This window comes from Branchiostoma lanceolatum, chromosome 9 (assembly GCF_035083965.1).
Source record: "Branchiostoma lanceolatum isolate klBraLanc5 chromosome 9, klBraLanc5.hap2, whole genome shotgun sequence".
NCBI lineage: Eukaryota > Metazoa > Chordata > Leptocardii > Amphioxiformes > Branchiostomatidae > Branchiostoma > Branchiostoma lanceolatum.
The window spans coordinates 3,620,789-3,643,720 of record NC_089730.1 but is presented as its reverse complement, the minus strand read 5'-3'; the positions used below and the strand labels follow the sequence as shown (position 1 = coordinate 3,643,720).

Here is a 22,932-nt window from a genome sequence, read left to right as displayed (position 1 = left end):
ATTGAGTTTAAAATAGATTACAGCTTTAGGGCAGGCATTATTTAATATCTTGTCGTGTTGCTTGGTAATGAAGCATTTACCAGCAGCTTTAACACTGAGATAAAGGAAGGTAAACGTTGTATTTCCAAACTATAATGGACTATCTATAGACATTTCATGGAAGTCGGCAAATGTCTGTGCTGTATTGTGTTTTAAATAGGTTACAGCTTCAAGGCAGATAAGTCTATTTATGTCTAGTCGTGTTCCTTGACAACGAAAATTTACCAGAACCTTCAACACCATGATAAATGAAGTTATCCGTTGTATTTTCAAACTATAATGGACTATCTATACATCTTTCATTGAAGTTGGCAAATATCTGTGCTGTATTGTGTTTAAAATAGGTTACAGCTTCAATGCTGTTAAGTCTATTAATGTCTGGTCGTCCTGCTTGACAATGAAGCACTTACCAGCAGCTTTAACACTGTGATAAAGGAAGTTATACGTTGTATTTTCAAACTATAATACACTATAGATGGACTTTTCATTGAGATTAGACAATTTGGAAAAGATATATCGCTCATTGTATGCCACCAAATGTCCCTTTTGATTCGTCGGATATATACAATTGGATGTAGTCAAATGCACCATGCTTTCCGGTGTATAGGAACAGAAGATGTACAGGTTTGAATAAAGGGTTACTCTCTAACTTCTTATTAGGTCGTTTCTTTAAATAGAAAGCTATTTCCCAAGGACTTACCTACATTGTGTCGTTTTCACTAGTCATTGCTTTCAGGAATTGCTTTTATTTGCCAGCACATTAAGTGAACAATTTTCCTCATGAATACTTAATGTCTGCACTGACATATAAAAAGCTGCTTGAAACGTAGTATGCATATTTCAGTCGACAGGCTCGACACCCTCGTGATCTCATTTCAATTGTTGCTGTTTTTTGTTTGGAACCTCATTTAGGCGGGGATGCGCTACTATGCTACTTTTGCACAAAGAGGAAAAATATTTTGCTCTTATGCTAAATTTCCAGTGTTACAGGGATTATTGTTAATGTAATAGAAAATAAGAAACTTGACAAATTCTCTTAAAAGTCAGAAATATCTTTAATCAGTGAGGGAGAAGTCATTAACTGTGTTTCTTAAGTTACGTGCCATGTAAACCAAGGAGGTTCTTTTGTGTAAAGGTGCAAATGAAGTTTTGTCTGTAATTTAACCTAGTATATAATCATCCCTCAACACATAAGGGCACGTCACACAGCTCCCATCTCGTGTCAGGATCCGTGGTGTAGCACCAAACTCCGGCGGTGCCGTCCGGATTCCGGCAGTAATTTTGTTCCAGTCCGGATGACGGATAATTAGCAGGCGTTTTGCTATGTCCATGAGGTGTCTGACTGTCCCAACGCTGACAAATCTTGCCTGTATTGGTCAATGGGACTTTTCCTCTGTAGGACGCTCCATTTCCTTCCTGATCCTGGCAGTCTTTTGCTGTTTGTTAGTAATAAGTAAGAATAAACATACGAAGCTAAGTGAAATACTTACACAGGTATCGTAAAAAAACAATGTCAAGAAAGACTGTTTTGGAATGTACCATGAACCTTAAGCTTTCACAAGGTAAAACGATATGTAGACGTTTGGAAATTTACCAACCAATGTATTCGTTCAAAGGAAAAAAAACACAACTCTTCTCTCCAACCATTTTCCCCAGTCCTATGAATGGTTGATTAGACCAGGTTTAACTGTACTTTTCAACGGAGATGACGATTTTTACCGAATTCAAAGAATGTGTGTATGGACATAGGAAACTTACTGCTGCAGTGACGGCCCGAGTATCCTATAGGACAGACGCACAGTGGGGCACAAGGCGGTCGCTCTACCTCCGAACCCTTCAAAATCTAACGGGTGCACACTCCACCGTTCTGACACGGGTTCTGCTCGGAGCATTCATGCCACCAGGCCTACACAGTACACACATGCGGCAAAAATCAAAGGGTTATGTGAATATAAGATGACGTATGATGACCAGAAATAGGAAACGTATGTAAATATTTTGGAAATTTTTGTTATGTTGGAAGAGACGCATAATTTTTTTCATGTAGATGTAACGTTAGCTTTTCAATTAAATGTGTAGAAAATCCTGTATGAAACTTTTTTTTCTCTTCTGCTGCTTCTTTACTTAGACATGGGCGAAACTTACAACGGCACTGTGGCGTCCGACCGCCATATTGTCTAAGTTAAAGATGTGTGTGTATAAAACATATTTACCCTTATCATGTAGAACGAATAGCGGTCACAATACTCCCATCCTTGATCCTGCCCTGTCTGGAAGGAAAAGTCGGAAAGTCCTTGGACAAAAGTCTGATCATTCAGCTCGCAAATTCCTTCATCTTTGTAGTAGTTGTAGGATTGGCATCCTTTGGTGAGATAGCAGAACTGAGAGCACTGCAGGCGATGGCTGACCTTAGAAAGACAAAGGTAAAATGAAGGTATACCTTCTTACCTTAGCTTCTTAAGCTAACAATGGAGGGAGATAGAGGGAGAGTTGCCTTTCTTATTTTTTCTCAGAATGTCTTACTTTGTACATTGGCTGCAGCTTCGTTTTGTATCTTCGGTTTTTGCGTTCTTTGTTAATAATGGAAAATATTTACATCTTTACAGCGTATAGTTGTCTATAGTGGCTATTTTACATTATCTTCATCATGGCCACGCAGCTATATATGGTCCTACGAACACTTTCAGATTCCTGAGTATTGTCAGAATACGACTGAAGCAGCATCTCTTCTCCCTAAGTCAGAAACATTTCTCTTCGAGTCAAGCTTGGCTCACTGAGAGTAATATCTAAGAGACCAAATGTGAAGCAGAATTTACGAATCCCCTACCCGATTTGTTTGCCAATAACACTCTGTATTTTCGTCGTAAAACGTACCAACTTTTGTCTCTTCTTAAATGGCTTGTATCGGAAACATCAGCATCTTGCAAATTTAGGAAGGACTAACCTGGTACCGTGCGATGAGATGCTTTGTCAGACGTGTATTGTCCACAGGTGGACTGTTCACGTTTGTCTCCACCCTCCTCAGTATCTCCTCTTCAGTGAGAAAACACAGACTCGGTCGCAAAAAAACTACAGCAAGAAACGCGTAAAAGCCGACTGCCACCATTTTTAGATACTCTTCAGGTTGTACGTGTCAATCTAGAGGATTCTTTACTGCCTCTGTAAGCCACCGTTTGAACACAGGGTCTGTCTCTATATGATATGACCAATACTTTGACTGATAACAGCTAAGAGTTCGTGACATAGAGTCTTCGGAGCCTTTGATCAGCCTCAACCACAGAGACTGTTAAATTGGTCTTAGTGACTGACAATGGTGACGTCTAGACTTAAAACATCGTATCCTTGAAGCTAATGGAGACATTCATTTTGAAACATCCTTCAATCAAATGCACTGAAAGTGGGCATTGTTGTAAGATCTTGTAAAGACTCGCAAGACAAAGTCGCTTCGATTGAAGTCGCCAAATGTCTGTGCTGTATTGTGTTTGAAATAGGTTACGTATTTAAGGCAGATAAATATACATGTGTATGGTTGCGTTAGTTGACAAAGCAGAATTTACCAGCAGCTTCAAAGAAGGTATAGGTTGTACTATCAAATATAATTGGTCATTTGCGGACCTTTTATTGAATAACATACGACAGCATGGAAAACTAGACATCCCTCATTGTATGCAAACAAATGTCCCTTTTGAGTCACTGGACATATTTAAGTGGACGCAGTCCGTTGCAAGCCAAAAAGTCTTCATTTAAAAGACCCAAAAAAAAGCGATATGGACAGAATACATTTGCATAAAACGTTACACTACAACACCATGTCATGTCCCTTGTTCCTAACCCCACATACCTACATTGTGCCGTTTTTGCTAGCCATGAATTGGAAAAAAAAATATCTATTTCACAGCAAATCAAGTGTATATTTTCTTAAACACGGATACAAGCACCTACGAAGTAACGTAACATATAAGTTACAGTAAACACCCCTCTGATGTCATTTTAAATGCTTCTTGTTTTGTAACTTCAGATTAGCTTTTGTTGACTTATGTTCCAACCACCAGTTTCAATAGTAACAAACTTAAAACGTCGAAAATATTGTTTTATTTCCAGAAAAACACTTGTTGAGAAGACGCTTTTTATTGACCTTTCCATGCACACTGCCAGAACTCAACACTCAACTAAACATATTCATACATTGAAAACCATAACCGCACAGTGATGTTAAACAGAATAATGTTGTCATGCAGCTTTATTAAAACACTCAAAAGTAAAGTATGTTCAAAGAAGAAGAAATATTATCTTACTCTTAATCTCATTCTAAATCTTTATCAACAGTGTTCTTAAGTTTCGAGCCAGGTAATCAAAAGATTTTTGTCTTAAGGTTTAAGCCAACATATGACTGTCGTGAATACCTACTCCATAATCAACCCTGACTACATACGGGCACGTCATATAGCTCCCATCTCGTGTCAGGATCCGTGGTGTAGCACCAAACTCCGGCTTCGCCGTCCGGATTCCGGCAGTAATTTTGTTCCAGTCCGGATGACGGATAATTAGCAGGCGTTTTACTATGTCCATGAGGTGTCTGACTGTTCCAACGCTGACAAATCTTGCCTGTATTGGTCAATGGGACTTTTCCTCTGTAGGACGCTCCATTTCCTTCCTGATCCTGACAGTCTTGGGCTGTTGGTCAGTAATAAGTAAGAATGAACATACGAAGCAAAGGGAAATCATCACACAGGTATCGTAAAACAATTTCAAGGAAGACTGTCTTAGGAATGTACCATGAACCTTAACCTTTCACAAGGAAAATAATATGCGGACGTTTGGAAATTTACCAACCAATGTATTCGTTCAAAGGAAAAAAAAAGTCTTCTCACCAACAATTACCCCCAGTCCTATGAATGGTTGATTAGACAAGGTTTAACTGTACTTTTCAACGGAGATGACCATTTTTTAGGAATTCAAACGATGTGTGTATGGACATTGGAAACTTACTGTTGCAGTGACGGCCGGAGTATCCCACTGGACAGACGCATAGCGGGGCACAAGGAGGTCGCTCTACCTTTTTTTTTTTTCTATGCATAGCCCCAGTCCTCAGCTTAGCAGCTGGGCTGTTAGTTATTATTTGACAGGACGCTGTCGAACAGCACTGAGGGGGACGTTATTGGGTTGACCGAATACTACCCGACGGGGCTGAATCGCAAGGGTCTGTAGGCTGCCATTTTGGCGCCAAGGTGACCTCAATACGACAATTGCCCCAGGTGCGGCCATTGAACTGTATGAAAATGAACCACTCACACCGGGAAGAACCCCTACTCTTTTCGATAAGTGTGGTGGGATCTTTAACGTGCTCGAGGTGTGGCTCTCCTCAAACACGGGACCTCCATTTAACGTCCTATCCGAGGGACGTCCCTAACCGAGGCTAGGTACTCATTTACACTTGAGTGAAGTGAGTAAAGTTGTGTCAAGTGCCTTTCCCAAGGGCACAACATCGGGGCATATCGGTGGGTTCGAACCCGCAACCTCTCGGTTGTGGGCGAAACACCTTACCGATTGCGCCACACGACGCTACCTCCGAACCCTTGAGGGCCTTACGGGTGCACACTCCGCCGTTCTGACAAGGGTTCTGCGTGGAACATTTGTACCACCAGGCCTACACAGTTCATGCATGCGGTAAGATTTTGTGAACATTAGATGACGTATGATGATCAGAGATAGGAAACATATGTATCTATTTTTTGCAATTTTCGTTGACAGAGACGCATTCTTTCTTAATGTAGATGTAGCTTTCTGATCCAATATGTTGAAAATCCAGTATGATACGTTCTCGTTCATAAATCTTCTGCTGCTTCTTTACTTAGACTTGGGCAAAAACTACAACGACACTGTAGCGTCCAACCGTCGTTCTGTTAAAGTTAAAGATGTGTATGCCAGGGGCGGGTACCGGTACATAGAATTCAGGTCCGGTACAGGTCCAGAGGGTCAGGTCCAGGTCCGGACCTGTACCTGTACCTGATTATAGTAGTGTCGCAGTACATCATATTTTGGAGAGCGAGACACACGAAAAATTCTCCAAACGTCATGTCTGGAACAATATAATTTCTTAGGTTTGCACTATGTCTCAAAATTATAACTTTTACTCTCCTCACCGTCTGTTTACTCATCCTTTAAGTGTTTCTAGATATGATTCAAAGCTAACGTCTTCGAAAACGACTCGTTAAATTTGCTGTTTTGTATTTTCTTAGACCAATTATGTGGCCGCTTGCTGGTATCCTAGTACTTTGAATTTTCTAATCCGTCCATAGGCCGGTCCGCTACTGATTTTCTACATACCTTTTTTTTCGGACGGGTCCATTAAGAAATACAGGTTTTGCACCGGTACGCGGTACCGGTACCCACCCCTAGTGTGTGTATAAAACATATTTACCCTTATCATGTAGAACGAATAGCGGTCGCAGTACTCCCATCCTGGATCCTGTCCTGTCTCGAAGGAAAAGTCGGAAAGTCCTTGGACATAAGTCTGATCATTCAGCTCGCAAATGCCTTCATCTTCGTAGTAGTTGTAGGACTGGCAGCCTTTGGTGAGGTAGCAAAACTGAGAGCACTGCAGGAGATGACTGAACTTAGAAAGACAAAGGTAAAATGAAGGTATAACTTATTACATCAGATTCTTAAACTAACGCTCCCGGTAGAGGGCTAGAGGGAGGGAGAGTTACCTTTCTTATTGTTTCTCAGAATGTCTTACTTTGCACATATTGGCTGCAGCTTCGTTTTGTACCTTCGGTTTTGTATTCTTTGTTAATAATGAAAAATATTTACATCTTTACAGCGTATAGTTGTCTATGGTGGCTATTTTACACCATCTTCACCACCGTGAGCGATGGTCCTACATTCAATTCCAGGTCACTGGTTATTTATACCCCCATTCCACTTGGACGGCGCTCTCACCGCGCTCTCACGTTGACCTCCTTTTGGCCAGATCGCCGTGAGAGCGCCGACAGCGCGGCGAGAGCGCCATGCGCGCCGTCACCTCGGCGATGGTTTTGAACATGCTCAAAACCTTCGCCGTGAGAGCGCCGAGGATGGCGATTAAAAAACGAGCGCCGAGAGAGCGCCGAGAGAGCGCGGAGAGAGCGCGATGAGCGCGGTGAGAGCGCCGTGAGAGCGCGGTGAGCGCCATGAGAGCGCCCAAGGTGGGATCAAAGGGCCGCAGCGAGCACTCAAAGATCGCAGCGAGCGCTCTATGAGGGTGAATGGTCTTAACTGTAGTTCAAACAAATTTCATTCTTGAAGTGGTGTATCTTGAATTTCTGGGAATTTTGTGGTCAAATCATAGTTTTGCTCGTGGGTAATGCAAATTGACGAATAACTACAAGTACTTGCTTCCATTCAAATTAAATTCCCTCCAAGTTTTATTGTCAGTGGTTCAAAATTTGTTTCAAAATTCTGTGATTTACGTTTCTATTATAACGTAGAATGATAAAATATATTTATTGCAAACAGTTTGCATGACAGACAACACAGAAAAAACAAGTTGAACATACATATATTACTTAAGACACACACTGAGCGATTACTTAAGACACACACTGAGCGACCGTGCAGCGACTAAAATTGAATGTGTTTTCCCCTTGATTTAACCTTTCAAATATGATGCAAGAGGTAAAGGTATGACTGAGAAGACAACAAAGCACACAAAACGTAACAAAAATTCGTTCTTTATCTCTGGAGTTCGTTGAGTGATCTGTGAAATGTTTAAAAAGTTGCTGACATTTGACATTTTGGTCGCGCTGAGAGCGCGCAAGGGTCGCCGTAGAGATTCCACTTGAGCACGTTTCCCAGGAGTTCGGCGCTCTCACGGCGCTCTGGACCATTTTAGGTCGCCGTGAGAGCGCGGTGAGAGCGCCGTCCAAGTGGAATGGGGGTATTACAGAATACGACTGAAGCAGCTTCTTTTCTCCCTAAGTCGGAAACATTTCTTCTCGATACAAGCTTGGCTCACCGAGAGTAATATCTAAGGGACCAAATATGTGAGGCAGAATTTACGAATCTCCTACCCTATTTGTTTGCCAAACTATAAGTTTTACTTGTAGTTTCTTAGTAAAACTTTTGTCTTTTCTTGAATGGCTTGTAATAGAAACATTAGGATATTGCAGATTTAGAAAGCACTATAACCTGGTAACGTGCGATGAGATGCTTCGTCAGACGTGTATTGTTCACAGGTGGACTGTTGACGTTTGTCTCCACCCTCCGAAGTATCTCGTCTTCAGTAAGAAAACACAGGCTCAGCCGCAGAAAAACAGCCGCAAGCACCACATAAAAGCCGAGCGCCACCATTTTTAAATACTCTTCAGGTTGTACGTGTCTAGCAATAGCATACGTACGTCAATATGCCTTCGTTCGTGTACGTTTGAGCCCAAAATCTGCATCTACTATGACCGAATACTTCTGGCCAAGTGATGTCGATTCAGTAACGACTACAGTTACAGGACTGTGTCGAAACTTGCTAGCGGACTGGTGGCGTTAGCACAAGTGACCAATAACAGGTATGAGTTCGTGACATATAATCCTCGGAGCCTTTGAGCCAGTCATTTTGAAATGTTTGAGCGTCAACCACGACCATATAGAGACTGTGAAATTGGTCTTAGCAACTGATTATGGTGACGTCTAGACTCGAAACATCTGATCCTTGGAGCTAATAGAGACATTCATTTTGAAATGCGTGCGTCTCAACCTTCAATTATAGAGCCTGACACTGTGAAATGGGCCATTGTTGGATGACAATGCCCAATTTTCAAGGCAGACAAAATCGCTCCAATTGACGTCTCAAAATGTCGTATTGTGTTTGAAATAGGTTGCAGCGTTGAGGCAGATAAGTTTATTTATGTCTGGTCGTCCTGCTTGACAATGAAGCATTTACCAGCAGCTTTCACACTGTGGTAAAAGGAAGTTATACTTTGTATTTCCAAACTATAATGGACTATCTATAGACCTTTCATTGAAGTCGGCAAATGTCTGTGCTGCATTGTGTTTTAACTATGTTACAGCTTCCATGCAGATAATTCTATTCATGTCTGGTCGTCCTGTTTGACAATGAAGCAGCACTCACCAGCAGCTTTAACACTGAGATAAAGGAAGTTATACGCTGTATTGTCAAACTATAATGGACTATCTATAGACATTTCATTGAAGTCGGTAAATTTTGTGTTGCATTGTGTTTAAAATAGGTTACAGCTTCAGGGCAGGCATTTTTTAAATTTCTTGTGTTGCTTGGCAATGAAGCATTTTGCAGCAGCTTTAAAACTATGATAAAGGAAGTTATACGTTTTATTTTCAAACTATTATGGACTATCTATAGACTTTTCAGGCAAATGTCTGTGCTGTATTGTGTTTGAAAAAGGTTACAGCTTTAAGGCATTATGTCTTGTATTGTTTGACAATAAAGCATTGACCAGCAGATTTAATACTGTGATAAAGGAAGATTTGTATTTTCAAATTATAATGGACAGTCTTTAGACCTTTCATTGAAGTCGGCAAATTTCTGTGCTGTATTGTGTTTAAGATATGTTACAGCTTCAAGGCAGATAATTCCATTAATGTTTGGCAATTTTGTATAATTGATAATGAAGCACTTACCAGCAGCTTTAAAACTGTGATAGAGGAAGTTATTTGTTGTATTTTCAAACTACAATAGACTATAAATTGACTTTTCTTTGAGATTAGACAATTTTGAAAAGAAATATCCCTCATTCAATGCCAACAAATGTCACTTTCGATTCATCGGAGATACACAATTGGATGTAGTCAAATGCACCATGCCTTCCTGTGTGAAGGAACAGAACATGTACAGGTTTGAATAAAGGGTTTCCCTCAAGCTTCTTATTAGGTCGTTTCTTTAAATAGAAAGCTATTTCCCAAGGACTTACCCTTCATTGTGTAGTTTTCACTAGTCATTGATTTGAGGAATTGCTTTTATTTGCCAGCACATTGAGTGGATACTTTTCCTTATGAATACTTGATGTCTGAACTAACACATAGAAAGCTGCTAAAACGTAGTATACATGTTGCAGTCCACACTCTCGTGATCTCATTTCGATTGCTTTTTTTGTTTTTATTTGGAACCTCATATGAGGCGGAGATGCGCTACTATGCTACTTTCGTTAATTTGTGTTCCAAATACAAGGTTCTAATTTCTTTAGTCACAAACTAACTTAAAGGGTCGATGATATTGTCTTTTAGTTCCAGAAAAAAACGTTATTTGCAATGGCTTTGTTAAAAAAATATATCACATGACACCTGTTAATTTGAAAGTGATTTTTTAATGAAAGTTCCATAAACATTCCAGAACTCAACACTCAATGATACACATTTATTATCAAAACTGTAATCACAAACTGCTGTCAAACAGACGTTGTTATCATGCTGTGCAAATACAAGGAATCGGAGGTGAATTATGCGCAGCGAGGAAAAATATTTTGCTCTTATGCTAAATTTTCTTCGATGTGTTACGTCGATGAATGTTAACGTAATACAAAATAAACAACTTGATTGATTGATTGATTGATTTACTGATTGGTTGAGTGATTGGTTGATTGTCTTAAGAGTCGGACATTGCAGATAGTATTCACATTCTTAATCGGTGACGTAGAAAGTTATAAACAGTGTTTTATAAGTTACGTTACATGTAAACCAAGCAGTTCCTTTGCGACTTCTGTGTAAAGGTGCAAATAAACCTTTTTCTGTCATTCTAACCTAGTAGATAATCATCCCTCACCACAGACGGGCACGTCACAAAACTCCCATCTCGTGTCAGGATCCGTGGTGTAACACCAAAGTCCAGTAAAGTCGCTAGTCCGGCAGTAGTTCCGCTCCAGTCCGGATGACGGATAATTATCAGTCGTGTATTCGTGTCCATGAGGTGTCTGACTGTCCCAGTGTTGGCAAATCTTGCCTGTAGTCGACAAGGATACCTTTCCTCTATAAGACACCCCATTTCCTTCCTGGCAGTCTTGGGCTGTTGTTTAGTAATAAGTAAGAATGAACATACGAAGCTAAGGGAAATCTTCACACAGGTATCGTAAAAAAATGTCAAGAAAGACTCTCTTAGGAATGTATCATGAACCTTAACCTTTCACAAGGTAAAACGATATGCAGACGTTTGGAAATTTACCAATGTATTTGTTCAAAGGAAGCAAAAAAAAAAAAGTTTTCTCACCAACCATTTTCTCCAGTCCTATGAATGGTTGATTAGACCAGGTTTAACTGTACTTTTCAACGGAGATGAACATTTTTACCGAATTCAAAGGATGTGTGTGTGGACATAGGAAACTAGGAAACTTACTGCTGCAGTGACGGTCGGAGTACCCTATGGGACAGACGCATAACGGCTGGGCACACGGCGGTCGCTCTACCTCCTAACCCTTCAGGACCTTACGGGTGCACACTCCACCGTTCTGACACGGGTTCTGCGTGGAACATTCGTACCACCATGCCTTGATAAACATACGGGATGAAAATCAAAAGATGAGGCGAACATTAAAGAAAAAGAAGAACTTTATTGCGCGACAATTGTATCGGGTACAATGTATGGCAATGTTTAGATAAATAGACGTATGATGTCCAGGATTAGATAATGAAAATATTTGCTTTGTCTTGAATCTTTCATTGAATGAGACGTTCTTTCGAGTTCTTTATACATATATATTATGTATAGGTAACGTTGGGTAACATAAATTCGCGGGGTACTTAAATTCGCGATTTTTAGAAACGGTGTATTTTAGGGATATGTGCTAGATGCAAAATCAGTTATGACGCCAGCAATGCGAACCGGATAGACTAACGTATTCAGAACACTGGCTAAAAAGCTTCGATAACCATGCATTAGAAGTTGCCGACGTCAAAAACTCTCCGTCCCTTATTGACAGAGTCTGGGGGCTTCGTGGGAGAATCACTCTGCAAGGTTGTTCGCTGGTTTATAAGACAAATGTCACATCTCCTGCCTGCTAAACACAATAATTTACAAGACAACTTATTACAATCTCTTTTGCTAACCTGCAACTGGATTCTAAGTGTGATCAATCATCAAAACTCCTCTTTAATTTGTTGCTACAACCTACGGCACGTGTATTTTCCCGCCGCCATATTATTATCCAGAATCCTGTCGTCAAGCAGGAACACTTTTTTGTCTAAATGTTGCTTGTGATAGTGGACTGAAGACGATATTTTCCTCAAAGTTTGCTCCTAACACAACAAGGAACACATGGACATAGTAGTATAACCATTGCTACGGCATCCAGCTAACTTCCCATGAATAATGTACACGTTGCCATGACGGTGGGGATCGACTTTGAGTGACGTTCTACTGACTCAACAAACGGGATGTTACCGAAGGCCCGATGTGTGCGGTACGGCCGTTTTTTCGTGTATTTGTTTTACTTGGACACGTCTATATCCATAGCACTCTCCTCAAGCCAAGGATGGAACGAATAGCTGCTGTATAAAATATAATTAGCGGTAAGATATTCAAGACGAATCTTCTCTCACGAAATAATGTTCACACCTGTCCGACAACACCGTCATTGTGCGTGCGGCGGACGGTAGTTTCAAGTTGAAATATTATGGTGTCAGCACGACTAGAGACAAAATCTACCATATATATGATTAGTGCAAAGATAGTACATGATACTGACAGAATAATAGAAAAAAAGGATGGTTTATTGTTCTGCTAGATTGATTTCAGTCAACCATTATCGGAAAAATGGCGAATTTATGTTACCCAACGATAAATTTAGCTTGCTGTTTTAATATGTTGAAAATTCAGTAACTATCGTAACTTTTCTTCTGCTGCTTCACTTGGTCAAAACTTACAGCGAAACTGTAGCGTAAACCATCATTGTGTTAAATTACAGGTTTGCGTAGCAAAACCTTTGTTGGTTCCGTTGGCATGTGAGGTGGCCACCATCTTGACTTTATGACGTCGCAGGGTAGCCATACAATTTCATTGGGAGGGGTGTTTTTTGGGTTGCTAGCGTTCTCTCTATGTTTAACTAATCAGCGCACAACTATCACACATGCAACTCAAATTAAAAAAAGTCAGTATTGATTCATATTTATTTTAGAATGTTTGTGTATAAAACATATTTACCCTTATCATGTAGAACGAATAGCGGTCGCAGTACTCCCATCCTGGATCCTGTCCTGTCTTGAAGGAAAAGTCGGAAAGTCCTTGGACATAAGTCTGATCATTCAGCTCGCAAATGCCTTCATCTTCGTAGTAGTTGTAGGACTGACAGCCTTTGGTGAGATAGCAGAACTGTGAGCACTGCAGGAGATGACTGACCTTTAAAAGAAGAGTAAAATGAAGATATATAATCTCATATGGTGGTCTATGAAACTAACACTCCCAATGGAGGAGTTGGGGGGGGGGGGATGATACCCTTATGGTTTTTCAGAATGCTTGACTTTGCATTATTTATTTATTTATTTTATTCAGATTTACCACATTTGTGGAAGGATTGACGTCGGCATAACAGGATACTTTCACCTTTTCATGATGTCAACCCAGACCAGACTGTGAGATTTGAACCATAGCACACCGGGGCATGACCCTACTCTTTTTCGAAAGGTGTGGTGGGTTCTTTAACGTGCTAAAACATGGGACCTCCATTCAACGTCCTATCCGAGGGACTTCCCTAGCCAAAGCTAGGTATTCACTTACACCTGAGTGATGTGAGGAAGTGCCTCTCCCAAGGGCAAAACGTCCGGGCTCATCTCCAGACATGTCTGGAGGCAAGCCGGGATCGAACTCGGGTCCCCTTGTTTGACAGCCGAAGGTTCTAGTTGCCACGCAACACGACGCCACCACGGGGTTACGAGGGTTCCTCGAGAACAATTCCAAACCTCACCATTTTTTTGCAAATTAGACTCGTGTACTTTATGTTTAAAACATACCTGGTAACGTGTGATGAGATGCTGCGTCAGGCGTGTATTACGCACAGGTGGACTGTTCACGTTTGTCTCAACCCTCCGCAGTATCTCTTCTTCAGTGAGAAAACACAGGCTCGGTCGTAGAGACACAGCCACCATAACCAAGTAAAAACCGAGCGCCATCATTGGTACGTCCTGAATCGAGTGTCAATCAAGGAGCTACGTTACGTCAACGCCTTTGTGAGTTCGCACTTGGGCACAAGATTTGTCCACGAAGTAGTGCACGTAGTTCAGCAGTAAATCACCCTCAAAAGAACGAATCCAGAAGGTTTTAACTCGCCTGACTTGCATGCCACTGGTGTGAATAGTTACCCGTCAGGCCAGGCAGTGCGTTAAGCTGTGGGCCACTGTTCATTGTACCGATAGGAAAGGACATTGTACTGTTCGTTATTCGTTTAGAAAATAGTGGATGAGTAGCTCTATAGAAAGCTAACACTGGATTGATAAACATCTAATTCTTTTGCATGAGCATACTTGCACTGAAAGCAGTATGAGACGACCGGATGCCAAGGTATTCGCATACGTAAGACACATATAAAATGTTAATCTTCGAAGATAATTATTTTGAAATGTATGGTTCACAGACTCTTTTATCAGGTACTGGGAAATTTTTAATAGGTTCAGCGATGGTATTTTCAACCGGATTCCGTAAACAAAGTCACTTTCCTATGTTCTTTGTATCATTGTGTGAAAAGTGGGTTACATTAACAACATCTCTGTCTGGTGTTGTTGCTTTACAATCAGCGCGTCTTCAACAGAATTGCGTTTCTTCATTGCTTTGTGTTATTTCAATTGAACGGCATATTCATAACGCAGAAAAGATAAGAATGGACTGTTATGATATTTGGTGACCAGTCAGGTCCTGAACTATCCATTGCAAGTAAATCGCCGGATTCTGTGTGTCCTAGCGGTTAAATTAGAAACTGCTATGGATCTTGTGCAGATAACAATCTTACCTTCATCATTAATGACGACTTTAAACTAGCTTAGTGGTTACCAATGGGGCTGAATATATGTGCATTTAGGTAGAAATAAACATCATTGGACACATTGTGCAAAACGGGGTATCATTCGGGCATGGTTATGGAGAAAAACATGTCGACAAAGATATGGGGTCGTGAAACTCTAGTTTGATGTTTGTAGCTACTACCAGCTTAGTTGGATTTGTTTTGTCCAAAATTGGTCTGCCCGGGCAGAAAAACAATATGCTATTCGCAAGACGTCATGATCATGCGCCACGATTTCCACTCCATATATGGGCAAAAATGCCCTTGCTCCTTCAGACCAATCGTGCTATTATTTACCATATTCATGTATCCTTAACCTTCTCCCTGCTGCCTTTTCTGTAGCCAATAGAAACTTGGGTGTCAAGCGGCTACTTCAGTGTGCTAAAGGTTAAGGCGAGTGTTTAGACGTACGTTGAACCTGTTAGTTGCTACTAGTACAGTGAAAATGTACGAGCAAGCACAGCCTGTCCCACCCCAACGCGAGGTCCTCAACGAACAAACCAGCGTGCCTCCGTCCCTACCTCCTCCTGTCCATCAGAGCGGGCGTGTCTACCATGGAAACGACACTCCTAAGAAGCGTGAAGAAGAAGGAACGTCTTCAGACACGTACGAAGAGAGAGTGTACTACACCTTAAACCCAGAGAACATCTCGCCGCCTTCACCGGGGTCTCGGCTACAGCAAGCAACGCTAGAGGCGAATATTGGCCCTGCAGCTGGGGTGATAGATCCTGAAGGTACGAGGCGTCGCTAAAATCTATAATTTATTTATTGATTGATTGATTGATTGGTTGTTTCGTTCGTAAAAGATCACAGCCTATAGGCCGAATTGTGCAATATATTACATGGAAGAGTGCACAAATAGATTACAATTGTAAAACCGCTGAGATTAAAGCAACTTTAAAGAAATCAAACAGCTTGGCATTAATTTGTCGTCTAAAGACGACTTGTCTTTATTTACATATAGCTGGCCTCTTCTTCAAAAATTATGTATTTCTGAGGCTGTTTCTATTTCTATTATGGCCGTGACGTAACATCATTACATATTCATCGTTTTTATGGAAAAACAACGCACTATGGATGTGGTACATTTTTGTGTTGACATTTTCCATTCAAAATTCAAATCATCTTGAAACTCACTTACTCACTCACTCCCTCCCATAGCTCAGTCAATCTTGAAACTACCGGCTTCAATTACATTGGATAAGATGGCCCAATGAATCTAGCCGTGTTTTGCATTTCATTCAGGAGACCGTGTGTTGTTGTGAGACTGAATAACAATGAATAAGCATTATGGTAGCTTGAAGTAAACAACATTTGATCAGCTTTTTTTATCACGCGCTTTTGTAACTTAAAACTAGATGTTAGGGGTTGCTTAAATGATTTTACTTGATATCTAATCATAGATTCGGTTGTTTATACTTCACCAAAAAAGTATTCTTTTTTTGGATTGTCTATATCAATCTGTCTTTCCGTCGTCTTCCGTCCCTCTCTTTCTCTCTCTCTCCCCTCTTTGTGCAGTTTTCCGTATGTCCTGCAACTAATTAGTTCACCTTTGTCATCTCTCAAATAATAAATAAAAGTAACCTTCTAACAAAATGTTTTTGCAGACAACGCATATCAGGGTAGCGCTACCAGCCGCCATGTTGCCTGTGACGTCATCCGCAATCACGTCCGTTGCATGGCCGGAACCCTTGCAGTAATTGTGACGCAGGCTACAGTGGTTCTCGTTCTCATGATGTTTATCAATGCGCAGCAACACAAGCATACAGAGGTAGGCCCAATTTTTTCTTTCTTCTATTCATCGTTTTATCTCTCATTATTCAACTTTGCGCTCTAACACTACATTGGATAAAACGTTTTTTTCTTCTTTTTTCACGTTCTTTTTATTCTATTTTCAAAACAAAAGAACATATACAGACACGCATGGCACATGCGTTGTAATCAAAATAAAAAATATTACACAAATCAATTAACAGCACTGTCAGAAGCAAACTCATGCAATTTACAAAATATGCTTGAAACCCATTTATTAATCAAAACTTGGAAAATAACACTCATGGCAAATAATAATATCGTTGAATAGATCTTATTAACATGATATATGACATCGTTTTTTAGTCGTTTCTGCATTCTGACATTTTTCAGGAAATCTCGCAACTATCTCGGACTGTGGACGACTTGAAACGCAGCCTGGACATCGAAGGAAATCGAACTGCCATCTTCGAGCAACGTCTTGCCGAGGAGAAGACTTTGGGTAAATGAGACTTAAAGCCTTTCAGTGCTTAATCAACAGACGATTTATTTTATTTCATATATCTTATCATATACCTTGTTCAGGCATGCGGGCATCACCTTGAAATAGTGTGTGTGTGTGTGTCTGTCTGTTTGCTTGCTTGTCTTTGTGTTTCTGCATACTTCGGTAAGCATAACTTAGCTATGGATTGCGAGTATGATGATATTAGATTTGTGGGGAAGTCTTGGAAAGACGAAGGTTAAGGTCAACATTAGGCTTCTTAGCAGTTTCTACTGGTAATGCCGTGGAACTATCTGTTTTTGTATCTACTGTTCTAGACAGTAGGCCGAATTTATCTTTTAGCATTGTATCTGCTACACCAATCCCGGGCTCCACTTTTAGCATTGTATCTGCTACACCAGTCCCGGGTTCCACTTTTAGCATTGTATCTGCTACACCACTCCTGTGGTTCCACTTTTAATCTTTAAACAGTCATCGAATTACAGTGAATGATACTTTCTGGCAGCAAAAAAATACATTCTTGGTTCCTTCCAAAGAGCATCGATTATCACATATCCTATTTTCCTATGTAGGTTCTACACTAGGCGCGGGACCTACACCGCTGACAACCACAGAGGGTACAAAGACGCCACTAATGATGCCCACCGACACGACTGGGTCTGCATCAACACCAACCGTAGATGGAACTAGAGTTCCATGACCCCATGCCTTCGCCAAATGATGTTAACTTTTATGAAGGATGTATTATGAAATAATCTCATTAATTTTACAATCAAGATTGCATATATTGTATGGGTTGATGATCTTTCGTGAGCTGAATCTGATCCTGTGTCATTGGAATGACATGACCTACGGATAGCTGAATCTAACCCTGTGTCATTGGAATGACACACTCTACAGGTAGCTGAATTTGACCCTGTGTCATTTGAATGGCACACCCTACGGGTAGCTGAATCTGACCCTATGTCATTGGAATGACACACCCTATAGGTAACTGAATTTGACCCTGTGTCATTGGAATGATACACCCTACTGATAACTGAATCTGACCCTGTGTCATTGGAATGATACACCCTTTGAATAGCTGAATCCGACCCCGTGTCACTGGAATGACACACCATATGGATAGCTGAATCTGACCCTGTGTCATTGAAATGACACACCCTATGGGTAGCTAAATCTGACCCTGTGTTATTGAAATGATACACCCTACGAATAGCTGAATCTGACCCCGTGTCACTGGAATGACACACCCTATGGATAACTGAATTTGACCCTGTGTCATTGGAATGACACACCCTACGGATAGCTGAATCTGACCCTGTGTCATTGGAATAATACACCCTACGAATAGCTGAATCTGACCCCGTGTCACTGGAATGACACACCCTATGGATAGCTGAACCTGACCCTTTGTCATTGAAATGACACGCCCTGTGGATAGCTGAATCTGACCCTGTGCCATTGGAATGACAACCTACGACTAGAACCTGGGTGTCTCGTAAACACACAGTACGAAAGTTTGTTATCTTATTTATTCACATATTTTTCAAGACTATTTGGCTACAATCAGTGATTTCTTGACGAGGCCCTTCTCTTGTATACAACAATAAAAACAACAGTAATGATTACAAATAACACAATGACGTGAGGAACAAATAAAGCAATAAAAATAGTGAAACATACAGCTAGTGTACAAACTCATGTTAAACAACTTGAGCGCCGAGGACAGGTGAGGTTGTATGTTTGACAGGTGTGGTGTTGAGCACCAATGACAAGTTTGGTTGTATGTCGGACATTTGTGGTGTTCAGCACCAAGGACAGGTGTGATTGTATGTCTGACAGATGTAGTGGTCAGCACCAAGGACAGGTGTAGTTGCATGTCTGACGGGTGTGGTGTTCAGCACCAAGGACAGGTGTGGTTGTGTCTCTGACAGATGCAGTGGTCAGCATCAAGGACAGGTGTGGTTGTATGTCTGACAGGTGTGGTGTTCAGCACTGAAGTCAGGTGTGGTTGTATGTCTTACAGATGTAGTGGTCAGCATCAAGGACAGGTGTGGTTGTATGTCTGACAGGTGTGGTGTTCATCACTGAAGTAAGGTGTGGTTGTATGTCTGACAGATGTAGTGATCAGCACCAAGGACAGGTGTGGTTGTATGTCTGACAGGTGTGGTGTTCAGCACTGAAGTCAGGTGTGGTTGTATGTCTGACAGATGTAGTGGTCAGCACCAAGGACAGGTGTGGTTGTATGTCTGACAGGTGTGGTGTTCAGCACTGAAGTCAGGTGTGGTTGTATGTCTGACAGATGTAGTGGTCAGCATCAAGGACAGGTGTGGTTGTATGTCTGACAGGTGTGGTGTTCAGCACTGAAGTAAGGTGTGGTTGCATGTCTTACAGATGTAGTGGTTAGCACCAAGGACAGGTGTGGTTTTCTGTCTGACAAGTGTGGTTTACAGTGAGGACAGGTGTGGTTGTATGTCTGACAGGTGTAGTGTTCAGCATCAGTGACAGGTATGTCAGTGTGTGGATAGTATTTCGACACCAAGAATAGGTATGGTTGTACATATGAAATATGTGGTGTTGGGCATCACAATCTCCACCAGAACTGTTTCATGGTGACGTGGCTGTGGATGCATGTGGGTTCGATGTAATCAGGATAACCCAACAAGCCGTGGATGGATGTTTTGTAGTTAGGTAGATGTTGGTATTAGACAAAGGTTAACCTTGATAATGGACTTCCTCGCGGCATCTTACAGTAATGCAGCAGAACGTGTATGTCCTCATTATATATTCAATAGAAGGGTAGGTGTTGATAAACAAAAGTTAAGTTCGATAATGGGATTCCAAGCAACTTCCTACGGTACTGCAGCGGAACTTCAAAATGATAGGGTCCTGGTTTTTATGTGGTAGATAGCTCTTGGAGCAAGGAGTGAGCTTGAACTCCCTAGCAGCTGGTATGGAATTGCAGTGGGTCTTTTTGTTGGAAACTTTCGAAGAGGATAACTCAAGAAGGGATTGCTGGCTTTTCATTATTTTTTTTATACATAGGTATCTTGGATGTTGATTAACATAATGTGGACCTATGTTGTGGAAATAAGAACCTATTCTACATAATTACTTAGGTAAAATTGGAACTGTGCAACGTTTACTATCATAAAAGCAGCGGTCTTGGAATTTAGGACAATAGGTCAACATACATCTTGCAGTGCTAGTGGGCCATCGCAAAACAAGTCTCATTTCAGTTGTGTTTGGCATGTACATCACTTAAGTGATGATTAACACAGGAATATGCTAATTGTTCAAATTAGAAGCTAATCTGTAAAATCAATGAGGAAATTTCATTGATTCCCCACGTACCATGATAGTATTTTCAAGCAACAAGCATATACAGCTGAAAAAGAGAGGAATATTGATAGGTATAAATCATGCAAATTTTGTTGACAAAAAATTAGAATACATGTACCTTAGCAGCAAATGATGGTAGTTTTATACTTCCGTCTGTCGTATGGATAGGGGGCAAGAAGAAGTCCTGACAATTAAACTTTATCTCATGAACATGAAATGTCTGACGTCTTTCAGGTGTCAGGCAATAGCGGTGAAACTGGTCCCTTGTTAGCAATGCCTCCCATCTTAGGCGAGACCAATACCGTCTTAGGAAACCAGCCGGTATGCCTGGAGAGTCTATGTAAGCCTTGTAGCTTACTTTGCACGTACCATGCTTGGCTCTCTACTTTTCAAGACACCCGTCATATGAAGTATGGCCAGGGGCGAGAAGAAGCCCCAACAATTTGACATGCCATGTCTGACGTCTTTCAGGTGTTAGGCAATAGCGGTGAAACTGGCCCCTTGTTAGCAATGCCTCCCATCTTAGGCGAGACCAATGCCGTCTTAGGAAACCAGCCGGTATGCCTGGAGAGTCTATGTAAGCCTTGTAGCTTACTTTGCACGTACCATGCTTCGCTCTCTATTTTTCAAGACACCCGTCATATGAAGTATGGCCAGGGGCGAGAAGAAGCCCCAACAATTTGACATGCCATGTCTGACGTCTTTCAGGTGTTAGGCAATAGCGGTGAAACTGGCCCCTTGTTAGCAATGCCTCCCATCTTAGGCGAGACCAATGCCGTCTTAGGAAACCAGCCGGTATGCCTGGAGAGTCTATGTAAGCCTTGTAGCTTACTTTGCACGTACCATGCTTCGTCTCATTTCAGTTGTGTTTGGCATGTACATCACTTAAGTGATGATTAACACAGGAATATGCTAATTGTTCAAATTAGAAGCTAATCTGTAAAATCAATGATGAAATTTCATTGATTCCCCACGTACCATGATAGTATTTTCAAGCAACAAGCATATACAGCTGAAAAAGAGAGAGATATTGATAGGTATAAATCATGCAAATTTTGTTGACAAAAAATTAGAATACATGTACCTTAGCAGCAAATGATGGTAGTTTTATACTTCCGTCCGTCGTATGGATAGGGGGCAAGAAGAAGTCCTGGCAATTAAACTTTATCTCATGAACATGAAATGTCTGACGTCTTTCAGGTGTCAGGCAATAGCGGTGAAACTGGTCCCTTGTTAGCAATGCCTCCCATCTTAGGCGAGACCAATACCGTCTTAGGAAACCAGCCGGTATGCCTGGAGAGTCTATGTAAGCCTTGTAGCTTACTTTGCACGTACCATGCTTGGCTCTCTACTTTTCAAGACACCCGTCATATGAAGTATGGCCAGGGGCGAGAAGAAGCCCCAACAATTTGACATGCCATGTCTGACGTCTTTCAGGTGTTAGGCAATAGCGGTGAAACTGGCCCCTTGTTAGCAATGCCTCCCATCTTAGGCGAGACCAATGCCGTCTTAGGAAACCAGCCGGTATGCCTGGAGAGTCTATGTAAGCCTTGTAGCTTACTTTGCACGTACCATGCTTCGCTCTCTATTTTTCAAGACACCCGTCATATGAAGTATGGCCAGGGGCGAGAAGAAGCCCCAACAATTTGACATGCCATGTCTGACGTCTTTCAGGTGTTAGGCAATAGCGGTGAAACTGGCCCCTTGTTAGCAATGCCTCCCATCTTAGGCGAGACCAATGCCGTCTTAGGAAACCAGCCGGTATGCCTGGAGAGTCTATGTAAGCCTTGTAGCTTACTTTGCACGTACCATGCTTCGTCTCATTTCAGTTGTGTTTGGCATGTACATCACTTAAGTGATGATTAACACAGGAATATGCTAATTGTTCAAATTAGAAGCTAATCTGTAAAATCAATGATGAAATTTCATTGATTCCCCACGTACCATGATAGTATTTTCAAGCAACAAGCATATACAGCTGAAAAAGAGAGAGATATTGATAGGTATAAATCATGCAAATTTTGTTGACAAAAAATTAGAATACATGTACCTTAGCAGCAAATGATGGTAGTTTTATACTTCCGTCCGTCGTATGGATAGGGGGCAAGAAGAAGTCCTGACAATTAAACTTTATCTCATGAACATGAAATGTCTGACGTCTTTCAGGTGTCAGGCAATAGCGGTGAAACTGGTCCCTTGTTAGCAATGCCTCCCATCTTAGGCGAGACCAATACCGTCTTAGGAAACCAGCCGGTATGCCTGGAGAGTCTATGTAAGCCTTGTAGCTTACTTTGCACGTACCATGCT

At 41.3% G+C, this 22,932-nt stretch overlaps 2 protein-coding genes across 2 annotated transcripts in view; both read left to right on the top strand.

The window, feature by feature from the left end:
• Window positions 1-22,932, top strand: part of LOC136441410 (zinc finger protein 436-like) — a 410,847-nt gene that overhangs the window by 40,455 nt on the left and 347,460 nt on the right. The gene's annotated exons all lie outside the window — the stretch shown is intronic.
• On the top strand, window positions 15,472-17,358 carry LOC136442000 (uncharacterized). The gene is made up of 3 exons (XM_066438589.1): window positions 15,472-15,760; window positions 16,634-16,797; window positions 17,172-17,358. Exons 1-3 carry the CDS (start codon window positions 15,472-15,474, stop codon window positions 17,286-17,288), a joined length of 570 nt encoding a protein of 189 aa, XP_066294686.1. The 3' UTR covers window positions 17,289-17,358.